The 23,671-nt window shown below is 39.7% G+C and overlaps 2 protein-coding genes across 2 annotated transcripts in view; one reads left to right on the top strand and one right to left on the bottom strand.

Annotated features, from left to right (window-relative positions):
• The first annotated feature begins 1,158 nt into the window (after window positions 1–1,158).
• Window positions 1,159–10,443, top strand: sgcg (sarcoglycan, gamma). The gene is made up of 8 exons (XM_079823986.1): window positions 1,159–1,645; window positions 3,628–3,822; window positions 3,958–4,059; window positions 4,701–4,788; window positions 5,001–5,120; window positions 5,810–5,882; window positions 6,364–6,487; window positions 7,921–10,443. Exons 2-8 carry the CDS (start codon window positions 3,628–3,630, stop codon window positions 8,095–8,097), a joined length of 879 nt encoding a protein of 292 aa, XP_079680112.1. The 5' UTR covers window positions 1,159–1,645; the 3' UTR covers window positions 8,098–10,443.
• Window positions 10,444–10,634: 191 nt separating this feature from the next.
• sacs (sacsin molecular chaperone) overlaps window positions 10,635–23,671 on the bottom strand; it is a 33,853-nt gene continuing 20,816 nt past the window's right edge. Inside the window, exon 10 of the mRNA XM_079823987.1 lies at window positions 10,635–23,447. Coding sequence (XP_079680113.1) covers window positions 11,893–23,447 — 11,555 coding nt within the window. The 3' untranslated portion in view covers window positions 10,635–11,892. The remainder of the gene's footprint in view (window positions 23,448–23,671) is intronic.

Here is a 23,671-nt window from a genome sequence, read left to right as displayed (position 1 = left end):
AAAGTTGATGTGTTAGAAGCAGGAAAAATGGGCAAGTGTAAGGATTTGAGCAAGTTTGATAAGGGTTATTGGTGGCCAAGGCTCATTGATGCACGTGAGGAGCAAGGCTGGGCCATGTGGTCCGATCAAACATGCTTAAGAAGTTAATGCTGGTTCTGATAGAAAGGTGTCAGAATACACAGTGCGTCGCAGTTTGTTGCGTATGGGGCTGCATAGCCGCAGACCAGTCAGGGTGCCCATGCTGACCTCAGTTCACCGCCGAAAGAAGCAACAGTGTTAGCATCAGAACTGGACCACGGAGAAATGGAAGAAGGTGGCCTGGTCTGATGAATCACATTTTATTTTACATCACGTGGATGGCCGGGTGTGTGTGCATCGCTGGAACACATGGCACCAGGATGCACTATGGGAAGAAGGCAAGCCAGAGGAGGCAGTGTGATGATTTGGGCAATGTTCTGCTGGTAAACTATGTAGATGTTACTTTGACATGTACCACCTACCTAAGCTTTGTTGAAGACCATACACCCTTTCATGGAAACGGTATTCCCCGGTGGCCTCTTTCAGCAGGATAATGCAGAATTGCAGAAAAAAGTCAGAATTGTGAGATACAGTACATTCGCAATTGCAAGTTATAAAGTCAGAATTGTGAGATATAGCCAGACTTTTCCCCTCAGAATTGGACTATATAACTCTCGAGTTTACATCTCACAATTCTGAGAAAAGAAGTCAGAATTGTGAGTTATAAAGCAAGAATTGCGAGGAAAAAGTAGTTTTTACTTTGAAACATGCAGCAGTCACAATTAATTGTTTGCAGTTTATTAGCTTATTCCGTTTTAAGCAATATTGCTATTCCTGTTTACCTGTCCTCGAATTTAAGGCCTCTTCAAAGTAAAATTAAAACTTGTCTTATACCATTTTACAGCCTCAATTTTGATACAACAGAGTTTAATTTTTAAGGACCTGCGGGTTAAGTGTGGAGCTCTTATTTCCATCTCTGGGTTAACTAATTTGGGTGTTTGTTTTATAACCGTTTTCATAAAGAACATTCTGACTCTTAAACTTCGGAAACTATGTAAGAGATACAACAAAAAGCTCAGAGCACAAGCCTGAAGCCGCTACTTCTGGCAGAGAGACACATCTATTAATAGATGCGCCTTTATAGAGCAAGACTGTCCAACAAGACAGGCAGGTCCTCAATGAGCGAAGCCACTAACTTTAGTTTCCTCTCCGAAGCTCATGCTTAGAACGTGACTCACATGCATAAAAGTTAAACAAGTGCAGAAAAGGCTCTTCTCTCCTGACAGTCATTTTTTCCCTTCTTCCCGCACGCTCTACACTTCCTCCCTCCCTGAGAAACAACAACATAACCAGCCACTGGTGTTTACGAGTCTCGCTAATGAATCCACTCTCAAGTGATGATTAAAGTCTCGCATTTGCGTAACGCGTGGTGTAGAGACCTCTGAAGGATATGTGAGATCCTGAAAGGAAGTTTTGGGTGGGGGGTGCCCGCGCTGAGACTGATCCAGAATCAGATTTATGGAAGGCAGCTGTTGAGGTTTTGACAGACAGACGGAACGGAGGACTCCAGCACTGCTGCGTAGCCTAACTGCAGAGGAGTGTGTCAGATCACACTAAAACAGCCAGGGTAAGTCACACTTTAACTTAAACTCGTATTATTTTAGGCAAGTATGATTTCTGACTTGATGTTCAAAATATTAATCCTGTTTCTCGTCACTAATAATGTTTGAATGAACAGAATATGTGGAATTGTTAGATAGGCTATATAAATGAATGAAAGGCAAATGAAAGCTGTTTATGATCACACTGCTGTTTTAGCTTTGTTATAAACAAGGTCCATTGTTGTGTTAAATTATATAATCTATACTCATCAATGTGGTCCATGTATGTATCAAAATGGCCAACTTTTTATGGGGTGCACTTACTTTTGTATAGCACTCTATATCCCTTTTTTCATGTTGTCAAATCAGCCATTTTAATTAGTAATAGTCAGACTTCTGAGGTTGAAAATATAAATTCTCAGTCATCATAACGTTTGCTCTCTGATCAGTATTTCAAACACTTTGGCTGTTTTTCCCCTTTAAAATGAGAGCACAGACCTGGGACCTATTTTTAGAGGGTCGAGGCATTACGGCGCGCTGGAGTTATGCAGACTGCAAGATTAGACTGAGTGGGGAAAACTTCATACAGCTTGTTATGTTTGCCCACAGCCTCTCTCCACAAGCTCTTATCTGGGCTCCACAGAGAACTGGTTTCCCCACCTCATAACTGTTTATCCTCCAGCAGAACTCCACAGTAACAGTGCAATATCACGCCAACGCAATCTTCCTGGGTTCCCTCGATATTTGATCAGGTCCGGCTTTGACACCACGAGGATCTTGGAATCTCTGTTTAAAACAAAGTCAGACTCCGGTGGTTTGGAAAGGCAGTGTTCTGCTGTAATTTCTTCTCTTGGCAGCTTAGATGAGGCTGGAAACAGTGAAAGAGCATCAGGGTGGGTTAATGGAAAAAAGTCCTGAGGGAAACCGAGTGAGAAAGAGAGAGGCTGTCTGTGAGCAACTTGTGGAGTCAAGATGTTTACTTTCTTGCAGGACTTTAATGATCCTCTGCAGCCACTGATATCATATAAATGTTTAATTACTGGCTGGTAATTATGTTTCAAATGGGAGTAGAAAGAAATCGGATCATGCAAGTCCAAACCCAAGGAATGTTTGGATGAATTGCCATGGGGAGACATGAAGGCCGTTTCAGTTTTTCCTTCATCTGACAGTAAATGCTGTGCTACTCTTATGACAAAATTTGACAGAAAACAGCATATATAATAATAACTGGATTTGCATTTGATCAAATAAATGTGAGGCGGATGCTATGCTGGTTACAAGCATGCACAACAACCATTCAAAAGTTTATGGTGAATAAGATTTTGTCTTTTTGTAAAAGAAACGAATACTTTTATTCAACGCGGATGTATTTAATTGACAGTAAAGTGACAGTAAAGATATTTATAATGCTACAAAATATTTATATTAAAAAAAAATGCTGTTCTTTTAAACGTTCTATTCAACATTGATAATACATAATAAATGTTTCTTGAGCAGCAAGTCGGCATATTAAAATGATTTCTGAAGGATCATGTGACACTGAAGACTGCAGTAATGATGCTGGAAATTGTATTTTATTTAGAAGGCGGGACTTATTCCGCCATGTTGTGGTAATATGAGTGCACATATGAGTCTTTGTATATCTAAAGTCTTTGCTAGCATGCTCAAGCATACTTAGCATACTCAAAGGCCTCATTTACACCTGGTATTAGGAATGAAAAAGTTTTGAAACAAAACTGCCTCAATGCTTATTCATTTTTGAAAAACTTTTGTTGACCAAATCAAAGTCATATGATGTGAACAACGTACAGAAAAAAAAAATCATCAATATGTGTCTTAAAGTATCGGATAATTAAGACTTTTTAATGACAAAGTATGTTAGTTCGGTGTAAAATTTCATGTGTACTTTCATGAATTGTAGTTTTAAATTTGGATACAGATGCATGAAGTATTATTCAATCAATCACTCTTGACTAATGTGTAGTTAACCGCTAATTTTCACTGGCAGATGGTGCGTGAGCAGTACCTCACCACCACAGATGACTCTGGGGCGCTGGCTTCAGTCTCTGAGTACATCTACATGATCGGCATCTACGGCTGGCGGAAACGCTGCCTCTATCTGTTTGTTCTGCTTCTCCTGATCATCATGGTGGTGAACTTTGCCCTTACGATCTGGATCCTGCGAGTTATGTGGTTCAATACAGTAAGACGACTTTTTTTTTTAATTGAAAAATGAATCCATATTTAGATTCTGCCCTCGGATGAGCCTTTTCACCTCAGTTTAGCACTGTGGGATATTGCACACTAATGTTGAGAAAGCTCTCTGTGACTGTTTCAGGAAGGCATGGGATACCTGCAAGTCAATGCAGATGGGCTGAGACTGGAGGGAGAATCAGACTTCCTGTTCCCTCTCTATGCCCAGGAAATCGACTCCAGAGAGGTAAGAGTAAAAATAGACGAATAGATGGCTGGATGGATGCATGGATGGCTAGACAGATAGATCAACAGGTGAATAGATAAACAGACACAGACAGACAGACAGATAGATGATAGATAGATAGATAGATAGATAGATAGATAGATAGATAGATAGATAGATAGATAGATAGATAGATAGATAGATAGATAGATAGATAGATAGATAGATAGACAGGTGAATAGATAGATAGATAGATAGATAGATAGATAGATAGATAGATAGATAGATAGATAGATAGATAGATAGATAGATAGATAGATAGATAGATAGATAGATAGATAGACAGATGGATAGATAGATGGATGGATGGATGGATGGATGATGGACAGACGGACGGACAGACAGATAGATATAGATAGATAGATAGATAGATAGATAGATAGATAGATAGATAGATAGATAGATAGATAGATAGATAGATAGATAGATAGATAGATAGATAGATAGATAGATAGATGGATGGATGGATGGACGAACAGACTAGATGGATGGATGGATGGATATAGATAGATAGATAGATAGATAGATAGATAGATAGATAGATAGATAGATAGATAGATAGATTTAGTCACCCATTTTGCTCATTCTTCTCTTCATTACAGGATTCATCTCTTCTGATGCACTCCTCTGAGAATGTTACACTCAATGCCCGTAATGCCAATGGTGACGTAACAGGAAGTGTGTCCTTAGGTATGAAACATACAAAACATTTATTGGTTGAGTTCATGATTTTCTGTTTAATGAAGTGGGTCACCCAGAATTCAGCATTCACAACCCGCTTGACTTTCATAATGTGACATATTTCAGAGTGAAACCGGATATTTAATGAGAATAAATGTCTGTCCTTTGGTAGAAAGTGTGGTGTCTGTCTACATTCTCTCTTCATCTATTTCTGTTCTCAGGTCCCAGTCAGGCTGAGGGTTTTGGCCAACACTTCAACATCAGTTCAAACCATGATGAAAATTTATTTTATGCAGATGGAAATGGAGCCGTTGTGGGAAAAGGAAAGCTCCGTGTAACAGGTGAAACTAGACCTGTATAATTAATAGTATTGTTATAAATGATAGGAATTACATTATTTACAATGTTGTACTTTATTGTGTGTTACTGCAAATATTCATTAAAATGTATGAAGAGCCAAGTTAGTATTTTAACGTATGAAACGCAGTGGATAAAACTGAGATTTTGTAAACAACAGCTCTGGCCTTAACAACACATATCCGGTACTTCATGATTCACACTGGGTTTACACACTAGATTAAATATTAATACTTCATCCAAACTAGCCTAAAGCTATTTCGATTTTGTTATGCTTAGGTGAATTTCATGAAACCTGCCAAGACCATTTTTGAAATCATATTTCACCCCAAAAGCAAAAGAAGAAATTATTTTTTACTTTAAGAATGAAGGCTATTGCGGGACCTTTAGGTTATTTTCTATTATGGAAATGTGTTATGGCAATTTAGCAGATTTCCATGTCAAGTGTCATTACTGTAATGTGAAAAAGAAGTGCTATTTAAATTGTACATTGCTTATGCATGAATGTAGAGAATATAGATTTTAGGCTGAAATAATGACCTGGACATGTTTTCATTACTCTGGTATTTGTCCAGTTAACTAATTGCAATGATGTGATTATTTGCTCTAAATCATGACATTATTTTTTTTACACTTTCTTTGAATAATTGTAAGTGTTCTGGTGTTTGGACAGGTCCAGAAGGAGCTTTCTTTGAGCATTCTGTTAGGACTCCTCTGGTCAAAGCAGTACTCAACAAAGAGCTGAAGTAAGTATACACTAAATAATTAATAACATCATCTCATCCCATACAGATTGCCATTAGTGTAATAACTAGCTTATTAACTTTAACTTGCATGCAAAATATATGCTATATTTATATGTTGCACCAATTTTGTCTCTGCAAATGCTGCGATATATATTTTTTACTTGCTTAAAAATGTCAGCACATTAAAATTAATGGCACTGATTATATTCCCTAAAATAACTTTTCTAGAAGTTTCCAACTGGCCATTAACCAGCTGCGATCTTTGATAACTTAGAGACATGGAGTCACAATTAAGGCATCTGGTTGTCAACAAAAGCGTAATTATTTTTCTTCTTCCAAATATGCCTAAATATAGTGCCCACAGTCATGCAGTCACGCATGTATGAATCAAAGGGTTGAATTTGAGAATATTTTGTGGCCATCTTGTGTCCAAACGATGTATTGCACTGCTCAGTAATTTTACATTCCACTATCATTCAAGACTGGAGTCTCCCACACGCTCTCTCAGCATGGATGCCCCAAAAGGCGTTCACGTCAAAGCCTTGGCTGGAAATGTTGACGTGACTGCACATTTTGACATTCTGCTACGCTCAACTGCAGGACTGGTAAGCACACCTGTCTGTGATTTAAGTAATCCGGAAGGCTTTTGTTAGGGTTTAATAAAATAACGCGTATAATTTGGTTTTGTAAGAATGTGAGAACTTTTGACTTGTTGTGTTTTAGCAACATTGTTGTTATAGCAAATATAGGTGTGAGGGGGCATGACATGTTTTTTTTTTTTTTTTTTAGTATTGTCAAATATGGTCTTTTATGGTCACGGTCCAGACCAAACTATTCATTTCAACCTAATTTCAACCCTCATTCTCTGTCAAAATGAACCGCCACTGTTATGATTGGCTAACTTCTTTGCATAGGTCCGGAAACAGTATCAACGCCCACTGATGTGAGTGTTTTGAAATATCTATAAACCTTCATTGACAAAGCATTATGTTTACTCACGGTTTGTGATGCAGCTGTCAGATACAATACAGCTGACTTCATCTGTCAACAAAGGTTTAAAACTCTCCATTACACAATCTACAGTCAAATTCTCCAAACAAAGATACAATCCTCCAACGCAATCCATGACGTCATTAAAAATAAACCATCCACGTCCTTACGCAGGGATCCTTCTTGAAGTCTCTACACAAATGAGCAGTTTAAACAGGACGTGTCAAAGCGAATGTTCCTTTACACTTCCATTTAGACTTGAGTGTGTGGACTGTGGAGTACGTGAACGCGCATCGGTATACTGTACCAAGCGTGCCACACGAGTCCTGAAAAGTAAAGCCAAAGCTTCTCAATCGCCCCCAGGTGGCTGGATGCAGTATAGCTCATTAACCCCGCCCTCTCCATTTAATATAATGGGACGCGAGACAAACTAAACAATCAAATTACACTAAAAAAAAAAAAACAATTCCGAAAATGGTTTGTCATTTTAGGCAGTTTTTTTATCGCGCTGATGTTACTGTAGATCAAGTTTTCGTTATATAAGTTTAGTTTTAGTTATTTGATGCTATAAAAACAGGTGTGTGACGTTATGATTGACAGCTTCTTTGAGTGAAGTAGTCAATGAGGCACCAACTGACTTTTTTCAGAATCTTCAGGGGGGTGGGGATTGGAGCTCTAATTCAATCTACATTTCCATAACTGTTTATTTTACACCAACATAATGAGATATCGATGTATAACGATTTGTCGATGTCTTGCTCTGGAGGCAGTAATATGCAATTGTATTTGCCTGTGTGACGTCACAAAAAAAGCCATTTGTGGAGCTTGATTAAATGCTTTGTTTATGATGACAAGGGCGTTTTAAGCTATGAAACTTCCAGGATGTTTTAATGGTACAAAGACCCCTTATATGTCAGGAGATCAAGACAAGACTTGATTTCTCATGTCATGATCCCTTTAAATAAACATAATTTAACCTAAAGTTAATTTAAAGTGTTGCCCATTATTCAATTAAATGCCTCATTATTAGGGGTTCTGTATGTTTCAGCTGATCTTAGATGCTGCATCTGTTCGTCTGCCGACATTACCTGAGGGAGAAGCCCGAACTTCAGGTGATCCTCAGGAAATGTACGACATGTTTGAGGTGTGTGTTTGTCCCAGCGGTAAGCTGTTCCTCTCCAGAGCTGGCGTCTCCTCGACCTGCAGCGAGCACCAGGACTGCTGAATGAGCTTCTGTCCGTAACATCTACAATAGATACAAATCTCCCATAGAAACAAGTACTTGACGTGTTCTTACGTTGTTTCTGATCAAGGTGAAATAAAATAAAAAGCCACTAATTTAGTTACAAAATGTATAATGTTTCTGAACAGTTGTTCCCAACCCTGGTTCTGGAGTACCACCAACACTGCACATTTTTGTCTCTTATCTGAAACACCCATCTGAGGTCTTGTGCTGTGTCCTAATTCACATACTATCCATCATAAATAGTATTTAAAATTAGAATTAACATACAAACTGTAGTATGTTGAAATGAGGATTCCAAAGATCCCCGGATGGTCAACTTTTTCCGGTTAGAATCCGAAGTGCAGATCTGTGCACACTCTAAGGGCTAATATTGCCCACAACCCATTGCGTGTTGGAATAGGATTCCATTAGAACTACAAGCATGAATAAAAAGTGTTAAAAAAAAACTACAAACATGGCAGATGTGCGAGTCCGATGGTAGTAGAGAGTAGATTACAATTTAAAAGTAGAGAGGTGTAGATAAAGGGGTTTGAGTGATTAATTATCAGTACGTAATCTGATGAAAATATATTTATTCAGTGTTATCCACATTTTATTTAATCTTCAACAGCATGGTGAACTTTGAAGATACGTTTGGTCATTGACTTTTAAATGCATCATGCAAACACAAGAGGAGAGTTCTCTGCATGAAAGACCCACGACTGGCAGATCAGATGCCACTACATTTCTCACAGATTAAATTGAATGTGGAGGTTTTTAACTGTGACAAGATGACTGACAGGGCAGTTTAAACGGTTACAGGATGGATGTAACTTAAGTCTTACTCCAGGAACAGGCTTGGGAACCATTGTTACTGAATATTAGCCTATAGCAGGGATGGGCAACTCTAGCCCTCAAGATCCACTTTCCTGTCGAGCTTTGCTCCAACCCTAATCAAACACAACTGAAAAAGCTAATCAAGGTCTTCATGTCCTACTAGAAAGATATATAGGCAGGTGAGATCCACTTTGCCTACAACTTTCTAGTAGCACCTGAAGACCTTGATTAGCTTTTTCAGTTGTGTTTGATTAGGGTTGGAGCAAAGCTCGACAGGAAAGTGGATCTTGAGGGCTAGAGTTGCTCAAGCCTGGTTTGTCTGTTTGGTTGGGGTTTCGTCATGATAGGAAAGATGAAATGTATAGTATAGACAACACTCTCTCGTAGCAATTCATGACTATTTTATATTTGGTAGTTAATTTGTATGAATTCATATGATCTCATTTGTATATTTCTGTATGATCCGCTTACGCCTCACTTGACTTTTATAGGTTTAAGGGTGAACCTTCATGTATTGTTTTTTAAAGAAAAATGTTTTCGTACGAATAACGTTGTAGGAATTCATGCAAAATCACCACCTTGTAAAATAGTAACGTTTTCTCATGAGATTGGGTTGGTATACACTGTAGTTTATACTGTATATGGAACAAAATTATTTTTTTCTATGTAAAATATTTTCAAAATTAGGCTGGGCAATAAAGGGGCTGGTTAACAGCTGACATCCTATGCAATATAATTTTGAGGTGCAATAAATAACCAAATTCTGTGTGTTGAATATCAGCTAGTTAATTGTTTAAAGATGCACTCATTAATAGATAAATTGATTATAACATAAAACATATTGAGATGGTCTTGCCTTGAGCTCCTCTGAGGGTGATTATTACTGCTTATGTAGTCAGTCTGAATTTGTATAAATAGCAGAATTCCCACTGTAGAACTACACTACCCACAATCCCAAAGCAGCGGCAGTGAAGCACCAAATCCCACTTAGATGAAGCATTGTTATACGGTGAGTGTTGTTGTAAGATATGAAGTGCTCTTGGATTTTGAATTTTATACGCAATGGTTTGATATCAAATTTGGCATCTCCATTTATGTAGTTATCAAGAATGCTAAACAATCCCTGTGGCAGCTTTGCATTGGGATTTGCATTTCTTTTTTTCCAGAACTGTTTTGCTTATGTACTGTATGAAAATGGTGAGAATGATAATATGTATATATATTGGCAGGGAATATTTGCATTTATACATCAGTTGTATATTGTATTTTGATTGATGTATTTTTTCCAACAGGATAACTCATATTTTGAGATTTACATATTTCAAGTGAATAACTGCCATACTGAATTTTGAAATATTATAGTTTGCTATCAAACATGCATGAACAAGTGTAAATTTGCTTTCCCACATGAAATGTTTCAATGTTTTATGTAATTTCATTCAAACTAACCAAATAAATCATTAAACTGAACAGAATATTTTGTGTCCAATAAATATATATAAAAAGGTATATTTTGTATTGTGAAAATAGACCATTATTACCGATACTATGACTTGAACACTTTGTTTTTTTAAGAATAAGTATTCATGCATAATTTACGCGATGAAGTAATATATCTTGATTACTGAACATGTTAAATATGCACAAACCATTATTCCCACATGACATTATGAGACTGAGACAAATGACAAAATGTATTTGTCAAAACAATATAGTAGCCAGTGTTTAATTTCAGTTTTTCTCACAGTTAAACAAAGGAAATGGATGAAAAACATCATTGACATTGAGCACCATATGAGCATTGAGCATCTATTTCCTCTTACACAAAATTCAGAGAACTTCATGCAAAAAATTCTCAGCAGTAGAGGACAAGAGGTTCCCATTGTAAATAATAGAAAATACATATTTAATCAACATGATTCTGAGGAAATACGCATGATGTATGATGTGTACAGCCACAGCAGTTCTAGAGAAAATGTCATTTTGAGTGTCACTTTTTTTTAAAATGGTACATCTTTTAAATAACAATATATGCTAAAACTAAACCCACCAATATCCTCGCATGGGAAATAAAAAAAGTGTTCTGTTGTACCCCTAGCCAACGATATATGTATAGTTTAGTTGATATAAAGGTGATTGTGAAATTATGGAATAAATTTAATTCTTGCATACTATAAATCTAGTAACAAGAAAGACAATTGCATCGGTAAACACTTATGAACCTACTGTCCTATTACACCCTATTATGTAAATTATAGTCTTTTAAATATTTGTATTTTCACTGTTTAATGTCTAGGTTATGCACTGGTATCAATATCACACTTAGATTGAAAGGAGCATGTCAATTACCATATGGATTTCCCAGCTGATAAAACTTGCACATTATATGATTTACTGGCCCATGACTGAAAGATCCCAAAGCTGAATGGCCTGTCATTGCTTGATTGCACATGATAACTTCTCAGGTGTCATTCATTCAAATTCCTACAATCACTCAAGTGCTATTTACATAAAAGTGCAGTGCAACTCATGCTAATAAATCACAATACCGTCAACTTAATGACTAGGGCAGGAAAAATACATTTCTAGAAAATATAAAAAAGCAGCATTGGTATTCATTATGTACAAAGGAATAACAATAATCAAATGTAGTTAAAATAATAAAAGGTATTTCTATGCTTTTGAACATTATGTACACTGCTGCATGTTAAATACGATAACGTACAGTTTTTTTTAGGCTCGGGCAACCTTTCAGAGAAATGGAGCAAATATGTACGCAATAATAAGCATGGGTCACAGCATCAGAGGTGGCACTGTTAAAATAAAAATGCCAGCTAGATATATAATTTCACTTTTAAAAAGTCTGTTATAACTATTCTAATATTTACTGGTCTATATTGCACAACCACCGCTTTGTTGATTTATCTGTTAGTGTTCTGCATTGTCTAATGCTGACATTCAGATTTTTTGCTGGACAAATGTCTCAAGTTTGATGATTATCCGAGCTGTACATTCCATTACTCTCATTGCTACTTCCGAAGTATACCTGTCATTAGGAATCTGAGGGAAGGGCAATAGGTCAGGGTAGCGAGTTCTCAGGCTGTCCACGCCATAACCCTCCAGGATGTTTACATCCTTGGCCAATCCTGTTAGCTGGGAGTTGTATTCCTCTACCTTCTGCGCAAGTGCCGTGGGCTTCACATCTTTGTCTGATTTTCCTCTGACTGCATAATCTGCTGCAATTAATGCAAGCTTTGTTGCCAGGTAGCATTTGAAACATACCCATTCATTGGCATTTTTATGAAGGTCATTTCTTGCAGCAGAAAAGTTGGCTCTTGCTTGCCTTAACCACCGCCGTGCCTCCACAGGGTTGCCAACAGACTTGAACGATGGTGGTACAAAGAATCGATTTGAGTGTGATGTGCCCGAATAGCTAGTAAACTGTTCTCGGAAATGCTGTTTTTCTGATTTATGGCTTGTTGCTTCTTGGTTCCATGATGTGTAAAATCGCTGAAACGAGAATTTCTCTGACTGGAATCGAGTGGAAGATGCAGAGAAAGGTCTCCTTGATCCTCGATCAGTGCTCTGCTCTGCCTGTGTTTGCTTCTCCATCCTGGTGATCTCATTCTGTAGGTGCTTAAAGACTTCTGTAGCGATATCAAGATTCTCTGCATTTTTGTCAGGGTGCCACTTTAAGTATAAGCGGCGGATAATCTTCTTACGTTCGGTTTCAGAAAGTTTCCAAGCTTGTTCTATTACTGAAGTAACTTCTTTTAGAATTTCTGGTAATGCATTGATTTTTAGCTTTTTTGGTGACGCCTTTGTTGGAGGAGCCCTGTGATTTTCCTTACCAGGAAATAGTGGTGGGACCATTCTGGAACGCGGGGACTGAGCCTCCGAGGGGCTTGTTGGAGTTTGTGTGCCTTCTCGAATATTGGCGCTATCATCCTGTCTAGAAAATTTATACAGATCAAGAGAGCTCACAATTTTGTACTCACTGTACCCAATGTCAATTTGAAAGCACTTGCCGAGGACACTTGGACTTTCCTCCTCCTCTCGTTCCACTTCTTGAACGATGATAGCGTATGTGTAAGTTGGCTGGTAAGTGCCTAAAATATCACCTCCCTCTGAATCTACCAGGTAACCAACATACTCTCCAGGATAAAAGACATTCATTGGGTCCATGAGCAGTAAATGATGAACCTCAGCAGGTATGGGTGTACCAGGTAGTGGAAGCTCCAGCTTTGATGGCTCAGTTGTGTCATACTTGACACCAAGGTTGTCTAGCTTCTCTGTTATTCTGTAGATGTCATTGCAACCCAACATAGCAATAAGATAGGAGGTGTCAGAAATCAGGTTGTCTGTAGCTGACTTGAGGGTCATTGCCAAGGCAAGAAGAAAATTAATGTCTTTGCTGTCAGAATGCTGAATGTAGAGGTGGATAACTGCTGTTCCGTACCTTTTAAGAAAGGCAAGAGTTTCACTACGGCTGTGGAGGATTGGGCTGCAGCCTTTCACTCGCAATGTAGTTTGTAGTTTCTCGAAGCAAGACACCTTTAAGCCCTCACACAGTGCTTTGCATAACCGTATTGCTTTCTCCTCGTTCACCATGAATGCATTCTCATTCTCGTGTTTCATGATCCGAATTAATCCAGTGATAAACTGCTCTGAAGACAGGAGCAATTGAAGCCGTCCCTGTAGGGAGCAAAGGGCACCAAATTGGCACATTCTTGGTGAGTCTTCATCAAGTTGTTCCTCCAAGATACCACTCAGAAGCCTGGGCCTCAGTTTCTGCGGAAGCAACATGATCAGCTTTGTGTGAAAGGCATGGTCTTTGCCTAGGTAACACTGGCTCATGTCAACAAGCATCTGAACACCAACATTACCCTGAATTCGACTCTTGTAGTGTGGTGCATCGTCAAAGACCAATGCGTTTGATTTGGCCAATCGTCCATCATGACTCGGAAGGTAAAATGTCAAATCTCTGAGATTCTCAAGGTCTTTACGGACCTGTACTGGGTCATTCTGGAGACTTTTGAATAGCCCTGAGACAGTTCTTTTCACTGTTCTCATTTCATTTGGGTCAAGCTGTTTGCCTTCTGAAATTCTATAAATCCGATACAAAACTTCAACATATTGTTTTGTTGAAACAATGTCCTCAGTTCCCAACAGTTTGAAAAGTTGGTGAAAAGTACCAAGCTCTAGGGGAAGTTTGTACAAGTAGGGTTTGAAGTCAGATTCATTGTCCAAATTAATGACAACCTCCTCTGGTTTAAGCAGTTTCCAACCCTCCTCAACCATGACGAAGGATACACCTCGTAACTGAAAGCGGAATTCCTGTTTATCGGCATTCAGAAATTCATAAATGCTTCTCAAGACCTTGTTTCGTGTTTTCACTGCGTCGTCATCCAAGTTTGTAATGCTACATATGTTTTTGCAATTGCTTATGACCTTCTCCAATGGTGGGTCCACATTAACATTTAACATGGTCAAAATAAGATCAAGCTGCTCTTGGCTGGTAAGTGTGTTTCCTTCTTGGTCTTTTATGCTTGCTGGGGTGGCCCTTTCTGGTAGTATAGGACAAGATGTCCACAACAACTGCATGATATCGGTTTGTTTGAACTTCGGATTTACTTGAGATCCACTGAAGCGAATTAGAGGGACGGTGCCATTCATTTCTTGGTACTGAGTATGAAGGCGAACAAGCTCGGCTGGTGCACGCTCTGGGCACAGGAATGGTATCATAGAGAGTTCTTTGAGGAATGCCCCATCAAACAGATCTGTTCTCTCATTGAAAATGTGATTTAGGAGTACATCTACAATGGTCTGAACTTTTTCTTTGGACCAGTTCTCTGTATGAGCTTTGATGCTGATCTCTTTCGCAAACTGTAGAACTTGCTGTTGAGATACTACATATTTCAAGCCGATGTTACGGAGGAATGCTATCCATGAGGGTAAATAGGATGTCCCGCTTTTTGGCTTTGACACCTGCTCAATTTTTCTGAAGAAATCATTGGGAATAAAGGCTTTTTGTGGAAGCATTACTTCAAACACTCTAACTGTTTGATCGAAGAAGGCTTTGGCAGGTTTCAGTCTACTGGTGGAGTCATGAATGAAGGACAGAGCTTCTAGTTTTTCATAGAGCTGATCCTTGATGCTGAATGGCTCCTCCATTGCCAATAACCTCTCCTTTAGATAGATTACATGTTGGATTTTGGCATCATGTGATAAAATGTCAAATTTCGGAAGGATATGATTCAGGTACACCTCAAGGTCATCAATTGGTGTGACCCCAAGAAAGCTGTAGAGTTCTTTCAGCTGTGGACTGTCAGTGAGAAAGGCTGAGGATGTATTGTGTGCCCACTTTTCAATGTCGGCAGTAGGGATGGTCTTTGTTAGAACATAGCATGCCCCGAAGTTTGCAATGCAGATGTACCGGCCACTGACAGCTTTGTAACATGGCAACAGTTTCAGACATTGTACATCATCCTGGGTCAGATTAGTCAAATTGCAGTTGAAGTACAATAACAGTGCTTCAAAGTCTTTGTCTGTCAAACTTGCTGTTTTGAAAGCTGATATCTGAATCATGTACTCAAGTGCTCGAAGTATGCTGGAAGGATTGTCTATATTTGCTGTATGCTGGGCCAACAGAGACAAGACGGGACTCTCTTTGGCACATATTTTATTCACAGCCAATTGAAAGCATCCTCCCTTCATCAGGGTATGAAAGACTTTGTCATGTTGTCCATTTGGAAAGATGGCTGCAAAGATTAAGCTCAGGGGTAACAAAACGTCATGCTCTGGCACAACCAATTTGTTTCCTGACACCATAAATTTGATTCCTGGAAGAAGTGCCCAATCCTTCAAGATGTCCAGAATGGTCTCAAATTTAGGTTTGATCTTTGTCTGGTCATCCTTGGTTGCAAGCTGTTCACTGATAAAGTGCCATGCACTCTTAAGCCAAGATTCAGTAGGAAAGTTCTCCTTCCATTTCACTGAGCTCCTTGTTCTGCTCTCTCGGGGAAGTACAGATCCCAGAAGATCTCCAAAACTGCTTATGTCAAAAGTCTTTGCCACACCTGCCTTTAGAAGGATGTTACTGTACCTTATGTACAGTGTGTGCATGAAAAGCTCCTTCCTTGATGCAATAAGCTCATGATGAGTGGTTAGAAACTTTGGATGTCTGGAGTCAAACACTTGCAGAATGTTGTCCATTGTCATCAGCAGTGGCAGCCCCTCTATGTTTATGTCATTTTCCTCCACATCTTTGAAGCAGTAGTCAACCAGCAGTTTCAGACCATGGAACAGCTTGAAATTGGACTGCTGCAGTCGACATGGTAGCTTTCCAACTTGGCAAGATGTGTCTGGAGACGAGAATGTCAGCAGGAAGCTGCGAACATCCTCGGGTGTCACATACTTGACTGAAATCCCAGCATCTTCTAGGCAGAAGTACAGATTGGCTGTCTCATCACAGCTGTAGATTAGGTTGAAGCCAACATCCAGGAGCATGGCCTTCATTCTGAGAACATTATCTGCCACAGATTTTCTTGTCGTTATGTTATACTCTGTGTTTTTAAGATGCTGCAACTCATCTTGAAGTAAGTTGTCAAAGAAAGCTCGGCCTTTGGTTGAGGTGGATGTGTTCACCCAGGAGATGTATATTGCAGAGTGCATATCACTGTTATCAATGTGGGGTGTTCTAACAACAGGGAGTAGTCTTTTCAAGTCTACATGAATGCAAAGGTAGATTGCCTTTACCAAACAATACCAATCTGGTTGAATGTTCAGTCTGTTTACAGGAAAGATTGACAAAAATTTTCTCAAAATATCCCAGACAACATGAATTGGAGTTCCTTGAAATATTGTCATAGTGGGGTCAGGGCCAGGAAACAGCCGACGTTTTAGTTGAATTAGCAGTTCTACACACGCAGGAGCGATTAGCACTTTCATTAGATTGTTGTTCCAATCGCTCCTCACACCAACTCCATTGTCATCCCTCCACAGATTTCTTCTGGCCGAGTCTAAAGCAAAATGGCCATTCACATGGAAAGGCAGGCCAGTCTCCAGAGAAAGAGGAAGAAAACAGAAAGCCCTGTGTGTTTTTTTGTAGTTGTGGCTGGTGCATGCTGCAACACCACCACGTGGAAAGAGTGTTATGTCCTCATTTTTGTGAGCTGAAATGACACTCTTAGAAACCTTCTCCATGTCAGAAAATCCAGATCTGTTGCATATTAGCCAGGTTGTAGAATTACCATCTGTGTCTTCTATGTCCATTGTGTAGGTAATCTGTTGCACTGGAATTTGAGCCAGCTGTTTTTTCTTGGAGACACTGTCCAGAACTGAGGCGTGAAATTGCTTGCGTTTTAGTCGATCACCATCTGAGATTTTCGCCGTGACAGAATAAATCGTTTTTAAATCCCCAGTCCCATTCTCAATTTCACATATGGAAATTTTCTCCATGTGATTCAAAAACATAAGTAGTTCTGCACCATCCGTTCGAATTTTATCAAGGAAATTTTGAACCATTCTGTCTGAAGCAGGTGCTGAGCTGATCTCTGAGATTTTGGCCATTTCTACATTTCGTATAGGAAATCTGAACATTGTGCTGCGTTCCAACTTGAAGTGATTTCCTAGGTATAAGTTGAGCACATCAGAAAACTGGGATCTGAAGTCTGAATCCAAATCTCTAAACATTCTTCCTGGACTGACAGATGTTGCTCCAGGAGCATAACGGGCATGTGGATCGAAGATGCAGAGAATGTCATTATTTGAGATAAAAGACGGGCAGTCAGTAATGTGATAAACTGAGTTAAATCCAATGCCATATTGCCCAGTTTTTCCAGGGTTTGCCTCTTTGGTGCCCCTTCCGAGATTCTGGATCCCCCTAATATCATCCTCTGTAAATGGTTGATTGTTGTACACACAGAGCGATGGGCCTTGCATGGGAACCCATTTGTCATCAAATATTCTGTCTGTTGGGTGGGTCCTGGGATCAAAGACAAAGTATATTTCTGTGGCTTTTGCATCATCTGCATTCTGTAGGAGCTCTTTCAACATCTCCTTTTCTGAAGGATAAGCATTGAGGATACTTTTTATTCTGCTGGTGAGCTTCTCCTTCTGCCCAAATTCACTTCCAAGGGTAGTGAAGCAGATGTTTGAGGCGTATCTTTCTAAGGCTTTGTGACGTTTTGGAACTGTCCCCAACTTTACTGCCACCTCTCTTGGAATATCACCATGGCAGTATTTAACGGTTGTGTCCCTGACTTTAATCCAAGGACAGTCATTGTAACAAAGTGATTTTGATGGCTGTAGTGTGAAATTGCTATCAGGAAGAAGAATCTCCCCATAGTTGCTTAGGCAGAATTCTTGATTTTTGTCTCGGATCAAGCTCCATATTCCCTCACTAATTATTCTACGAGACAGTTGAAAGTTTTCTTCAGTAAGAGGTTTTCTCCCACATTCATTCTTTATCATCTGTAAAACTGCTGAGAATGTTTCAACAGTGAAGCTCGGGTGGACTCCAACATTTTCAAAAAGTTCCCGACAACTATTTCTGTACTTGTTGGGAAGCTGGTAAAGGTATGGAGCAGCATCAAAGTTTAAGTGAAATGCTACTTTTGATGGTTCCACATATGTGTTCTCGACTAGAATTGAGGAGAATGTTTTTAGCTCCTCCATGATTTCCTCTTTTGCAGCACTGGACTGTAGCAACTCCTCATAGAGATATTTGTAGCAAGCATTGGTTATGTTCTCTTGATACAGAGTCACACCATCAAAGGATTTTGAGAGCTCTTTCAGCTGGCTGATGACTAATGAAACCATTGGCTTTTTTATCAATCCAAGAAAGTCTTTCACAGCCAGTGAGATAGGACCACATCCTTTAAAGGAAGGGGAATTTTCATTCAGAATAGGCTTCATTAAACACACAGTGTCCTGATGGTCTGTTGTAAAAAGTTCTTTTGCAGAGAACATGGTAGATTGTGAGAAATTGTTTCCATGCCATGGAAGTGAAAATCCAGCTGGCTTTGTCAAGAACGGAAGGAACTTGATATTTTGTAATTTGGCAAGATATTGATTTGCTGCTGGATCTCTCATTTTTAGTTTTTCATCAATGAGACTAAGGATTACACTGCTCCTGTGGCATGCAATCGTGTGGTCATTTTCATTTAGATCCAAAACAGACTCAGCCCGTTCAATCAAGTCTTCCCAAGAAAGGTCATCCTTGACCATGCCCAGCTGCACTAACTTCACCAAGCATACTGGATTGGCATAGTCTCTTAAACTTCCTTCAGGGAACCTTCCATCTTCACCATTGTACAGTTTTGCTACTCTGCCCTCTGGATGTACGAGTCGAGATGGCAAAACAAGCTTCTGTGATGGTCCTGAACATGGAATGCATGGGGTTTCCCTCAGTATGGATGCAAAATCCTCAAGTTTTTCATTGAGTACATAATACATCAGAGGGTCGCGTAGTTCCTTATCTATGTCTTGGATATGAGGGAAGAACACATCTGAGAAAAACTGTGTCTCTGTCAGGGTGTTCTCCATCAACTTTCCTTTACAGCCAGCATCATCAAAGCCTTCCTTAACCCAGTCTGGCAGCTCAACAGCACAGAGATCTTGGGAACCACACTTTCTGAGGTACTTTAAGAATATTTTGAAGGCAGCAGACCCAATGTCTGGTCTGCAAAGCAAAGTGTCATCCAAAAAACGGACATCCTTGATTGACACCCAGGTCTTCCCATCGGAAAAGACTTTTGCACGGTCATCATCAACACCTTTGGCTATTTCTTGATAAACCCCTTGACAAATCAGACTGAAATCATCATGGACAACTCCAGGGTCAGGCCAGGCTGCATAATAGCTGTAGTCCAATAATTCCCCATTTTCTGACAACGACCTCAGCATATTAAGTGCAGCCAAATACGCTTGGACAATCACGTGTCTCATGAAAATGGAGTTCCATTGTCCTTTTGTGTCTGTCTTCCAGATCTCTTTGCGATTTGATGTGACAGCAAAGCAACCATTTATGTGCACAGGCAAGCCAGTTTTGATTCGAAGGGGCAAGTAGCAGAAAACTTCCCCAATTGGTGTTGCACTTGTCTTTACAGTCCATTTTCTATTGTCTTCTTCAGAGAGCAGCACTGCTACACCTCCACATGGAACCAGACCAAGGCGTTTTCCACTGTCACTCAAGGAGAACTTCAGAGCTTCTGTCACATCCATGCATGAACAGATAAGCCAGTTTGTATTTTCCACTCCCTTCTGTGGCATGTCGTCTGTAAGTCTCTTAGTTTGTGTGCCTTTAGCTGCCATTTCAAAATAGGACGATGGATCCTCTTCAGAACCTCTGAACAGTGGGGACTGAAGATCAACAATGCGTCTGAAGACATTGTGGAACTCCTCGACTACAATTCTGATGATACAACCAGACTTGGGGACCTCTGCTGGCACTCTGCTGGTGGCTACAACTTTTTTCATGACTTTGGCAGCAGATTTCAGAATACTTAGTGGACCATAAGCTGCTTTGGAAGACCACACACTCTTGTTTATCGTGACCACATCCTGTGCAGCAGCAGGGTTTGGCTCCTCACATTTCAAATACTTCAAGACCATTGTTCCAACATGCTGTGTGAAGAGAATGAGCCGGTGACCACAGATACTAAATTCATCTACAAGAGAGTAGATGTCAGTGGTATTGTAGTAAATACTGCTGATTTCACTTACAGATGCCTCCTGCTCAGTTCTGAAAGGAAGTCTGAAGAGGGTCCCATCATACTTGTAAGGGCACTCTAGTGACAGAGGAAGCTGACAGTTAAATACATTGATGAAAGGTTTGAACTGATTGGGGAACTTCCGTAGCCGTTTCTGCTGTTTGCTCCAGTTGATTTTGATTCCTGGATTTGACTTGTCTCTAATGTGTTTGCTGATGTGATTGATGTTGGGATCAAACATGATCATGAATTCTCTACTCATGATAATGGGTATGTCAGTCACATGATAAACAGAGTTGAACCCGAGGCCAAATTTGCCCACTTTGTCAGCTTCACATCTTTTCATCGATCCACCCAGCCTGGTTATATTAAGGAAGTCTGTATCAGAGAAAACAGAATTGTTGAAGGACCACAAAGCTGGGCCATGACAAACAATCATGCCAGGGTCAAGCAGATTCTCTCGGATTTCAAGATTCTTTCGCATGTCAATCAGGAAACTACACTCAGTGGCATTTGCATCGTCAGCATTCTGCAAAAGCTCTTTGAAGATATCTGCCACTGATGGATACTCCTCTAGAATGTTCTTTATTCTCACAGTTAGAGGCTCTCTTTGGCCTGACTGTTCAAACCCAAGATTCTCTGGGTTAATCAATCTTGTGCTCAAACATGGAACTCTCAACCATTCAGCAGTTTTCATTGGAATGTCATCATGGACAAGGACGATGGGCTCTGAAACATCATCTAGCAAGTCATTCAAATCCTCTACTTTGATGTCACAGTATGTGCATTCGTGGATAGGTTTCATAACCAGTTTGCTTGGTTCTTTGTGGTAAAGAATGGGTACATGCATGTCAGCATCTACTGATATTTGACTGCTGTATAGCCACCGTAGAATATTTATTAGAAGTAGGACATTGTGTTTGCTCTCTTCTTTTGTCATCTCCCATTCACTCCTTTGCCTGATAGTTTGGACAACGTCAAACACATGGCTGGGAACAACTTCTTCAATAGAGCCACAGAATTGAAAAAGCTTGTTGAATTTTGCAATAGTCTTTGGTAATGAGTAAAGGTAAGGCTGGAGGTCCAAATCTGATATGGGCTTTAAAACGGTGTGTCCAGGGGAAACAAAGGTTTTCCCTGTCCAAACCCAGTCAAAGGGCAGAGACTTGACAGCTTCCCTTGCATCCTCCAAATGAGCTTGCATGAATTCATATATCTCAAACAAGATCTGCTGAAACTGATACCAGTCCTCTGTGGTAAAGGCTTGGGATTTGTGCCAGTCATTTACTGCTTTCAAATGTTGGAGGACTTGCTCAATTTGAGGCTCTAATGATAACTTCAGGGCTTTTTTCATGCCAGAAGAGGTACGTTCCACCAGGGAAACCGAAGAACCAACAAGCACAGCATGAGAAATATCACACATTTCAGAAAGTGAGGAAATATTGCAAGAATCACCTCTCCAAGCAAGGGACTTTGGGTAATTCAGAGGTCTGTCTTTACAAACGGGTACCCATTTCAATTTTTGCAGGTTTGTCTGAACTTCAGAGGACTTCACCAACTTTGTCTGTTTGTTTAGGATAGTAAGGAGTGTTTTTGCCTTCATTAAAATGGGATCCCATTCTGGTTTGCTGTTTCCTCTCAACTCCTCAATTTTTCTGGCAACCTGAAGCACATCCTTTTCACTTAGCTGAACCTCATTTTTCAGCCCCAATTGCCTCAGTGAATGAAGGACATCAGAAGATGATGTATACTCATCTGGGGGAAACCTTATTTTTTCTTCCATGTAGAAAAGGTTCTGCAAAATCTCCAAATCGGGATCAAAAAAGTCTGTCGGTGAATGAGGCTTTTCTGAAGAGGCATAAATAAACTTCAGTGAAGAAAGCCAACTAATTACTGCCTTGTTTTCGTTCTTCAGAACAGACAAATGAGTAAGAACCCAGAGCATGATTTTTGTGACTTCCTCTTTTGTGTAGAATCCTTTCTCAATGTCCTGAATGATCACCTTTAGGCATTCAGTGCTTTTCACCTGCTCAATGTTCAACAGCTTTATTAGACGGATGGTTGCCTCGTCACTGCAGTCAACTACATTTATGGACAATTTCACATCTAATGGATGCTTGGCGGTATGATGTAATACTCTGGCTCCTTTCAGTAAGGTAAAAGGTGAAGGGTCTGTTTTTGACTTCTGTCCAACTTTGTCAAAGATGGGAAGCTCTTGGATTATGCGTTTCTCTTTTTCTGTGACATCAGTAAGACTGGCTAAAAAACCTCTCAAGGCAATCTTCTGCTTTACAGAGAGGGATGAAACTTGGCTTGCTAATCTCTGGGATGAAGAAAATCTGTCCATAATTTGTAGTAAGGTGCTTGGTGATAACTGGTGAATGTAATTTTTCAGGAGTGGATGCTGTAAGCAGGGATCAAGCTGCTTCAAGATAACACAGCCAAGCTTCTTCATGACTTCAAGTAAGTCTTCCGAAGGAGGGCCCTCTTCCTCATTTACAAGAAAGATGGGTGATGGAATTTTCAAGCGCAGTAGCTCTAGAGAATCCAAGGTGTCAGTCAGTGGCACATTTGGAATCAAAGGCAATTCTTCAAAGACACTAAGGTCATCTGCAAAATTAATGTAGAGATGCTTCCAAATCATTCTGAGCCAAGATGCTGAGGGGTGATTCTTCTCTTGATCACCAAGGTTCCACTGAACTGCAAAGTCTCTAGAAGGCCATGCTGTGTTAAGGACTTCTTTAATTAGGCGTGCTGATCTCTCTGGGGTTAACACTTGAACCTGAGTGCAAGGCCTCCCTGAAAGCACAAAAACACAAAACATGATGTAATCTGCACTTGGTTTTAGACTAAATAACATATTGTATATATAGCTTCAGAATATAGCTTTATATATAGCTTTTCTGCAACTGTATATTCTATAAGACACTTGTGTAACAAGTTTCAAAGAACATTACTGAGACATGAGACACTTATGATGAGGAAGTTAGGAATAATAATTTTTGACATTCAGAAACATTTAC

Source organism: Gobio gobio (assembly GCF_949357685.1).
Source record: "Gobio gobio genome assembly, chromosome: 8".
NCBI classification, from domain to species: Eukaryota; Metazoa; Chordata; class Actinopteri; order Cypriniformes; family Gobionidae; genus Gobio; species Gobio gobio.
The sequence above is the reverse complement of the archived record's forward strand: the minus strand, read 5'-3'. Positions and strand labels throughout refer to the sequence as shown.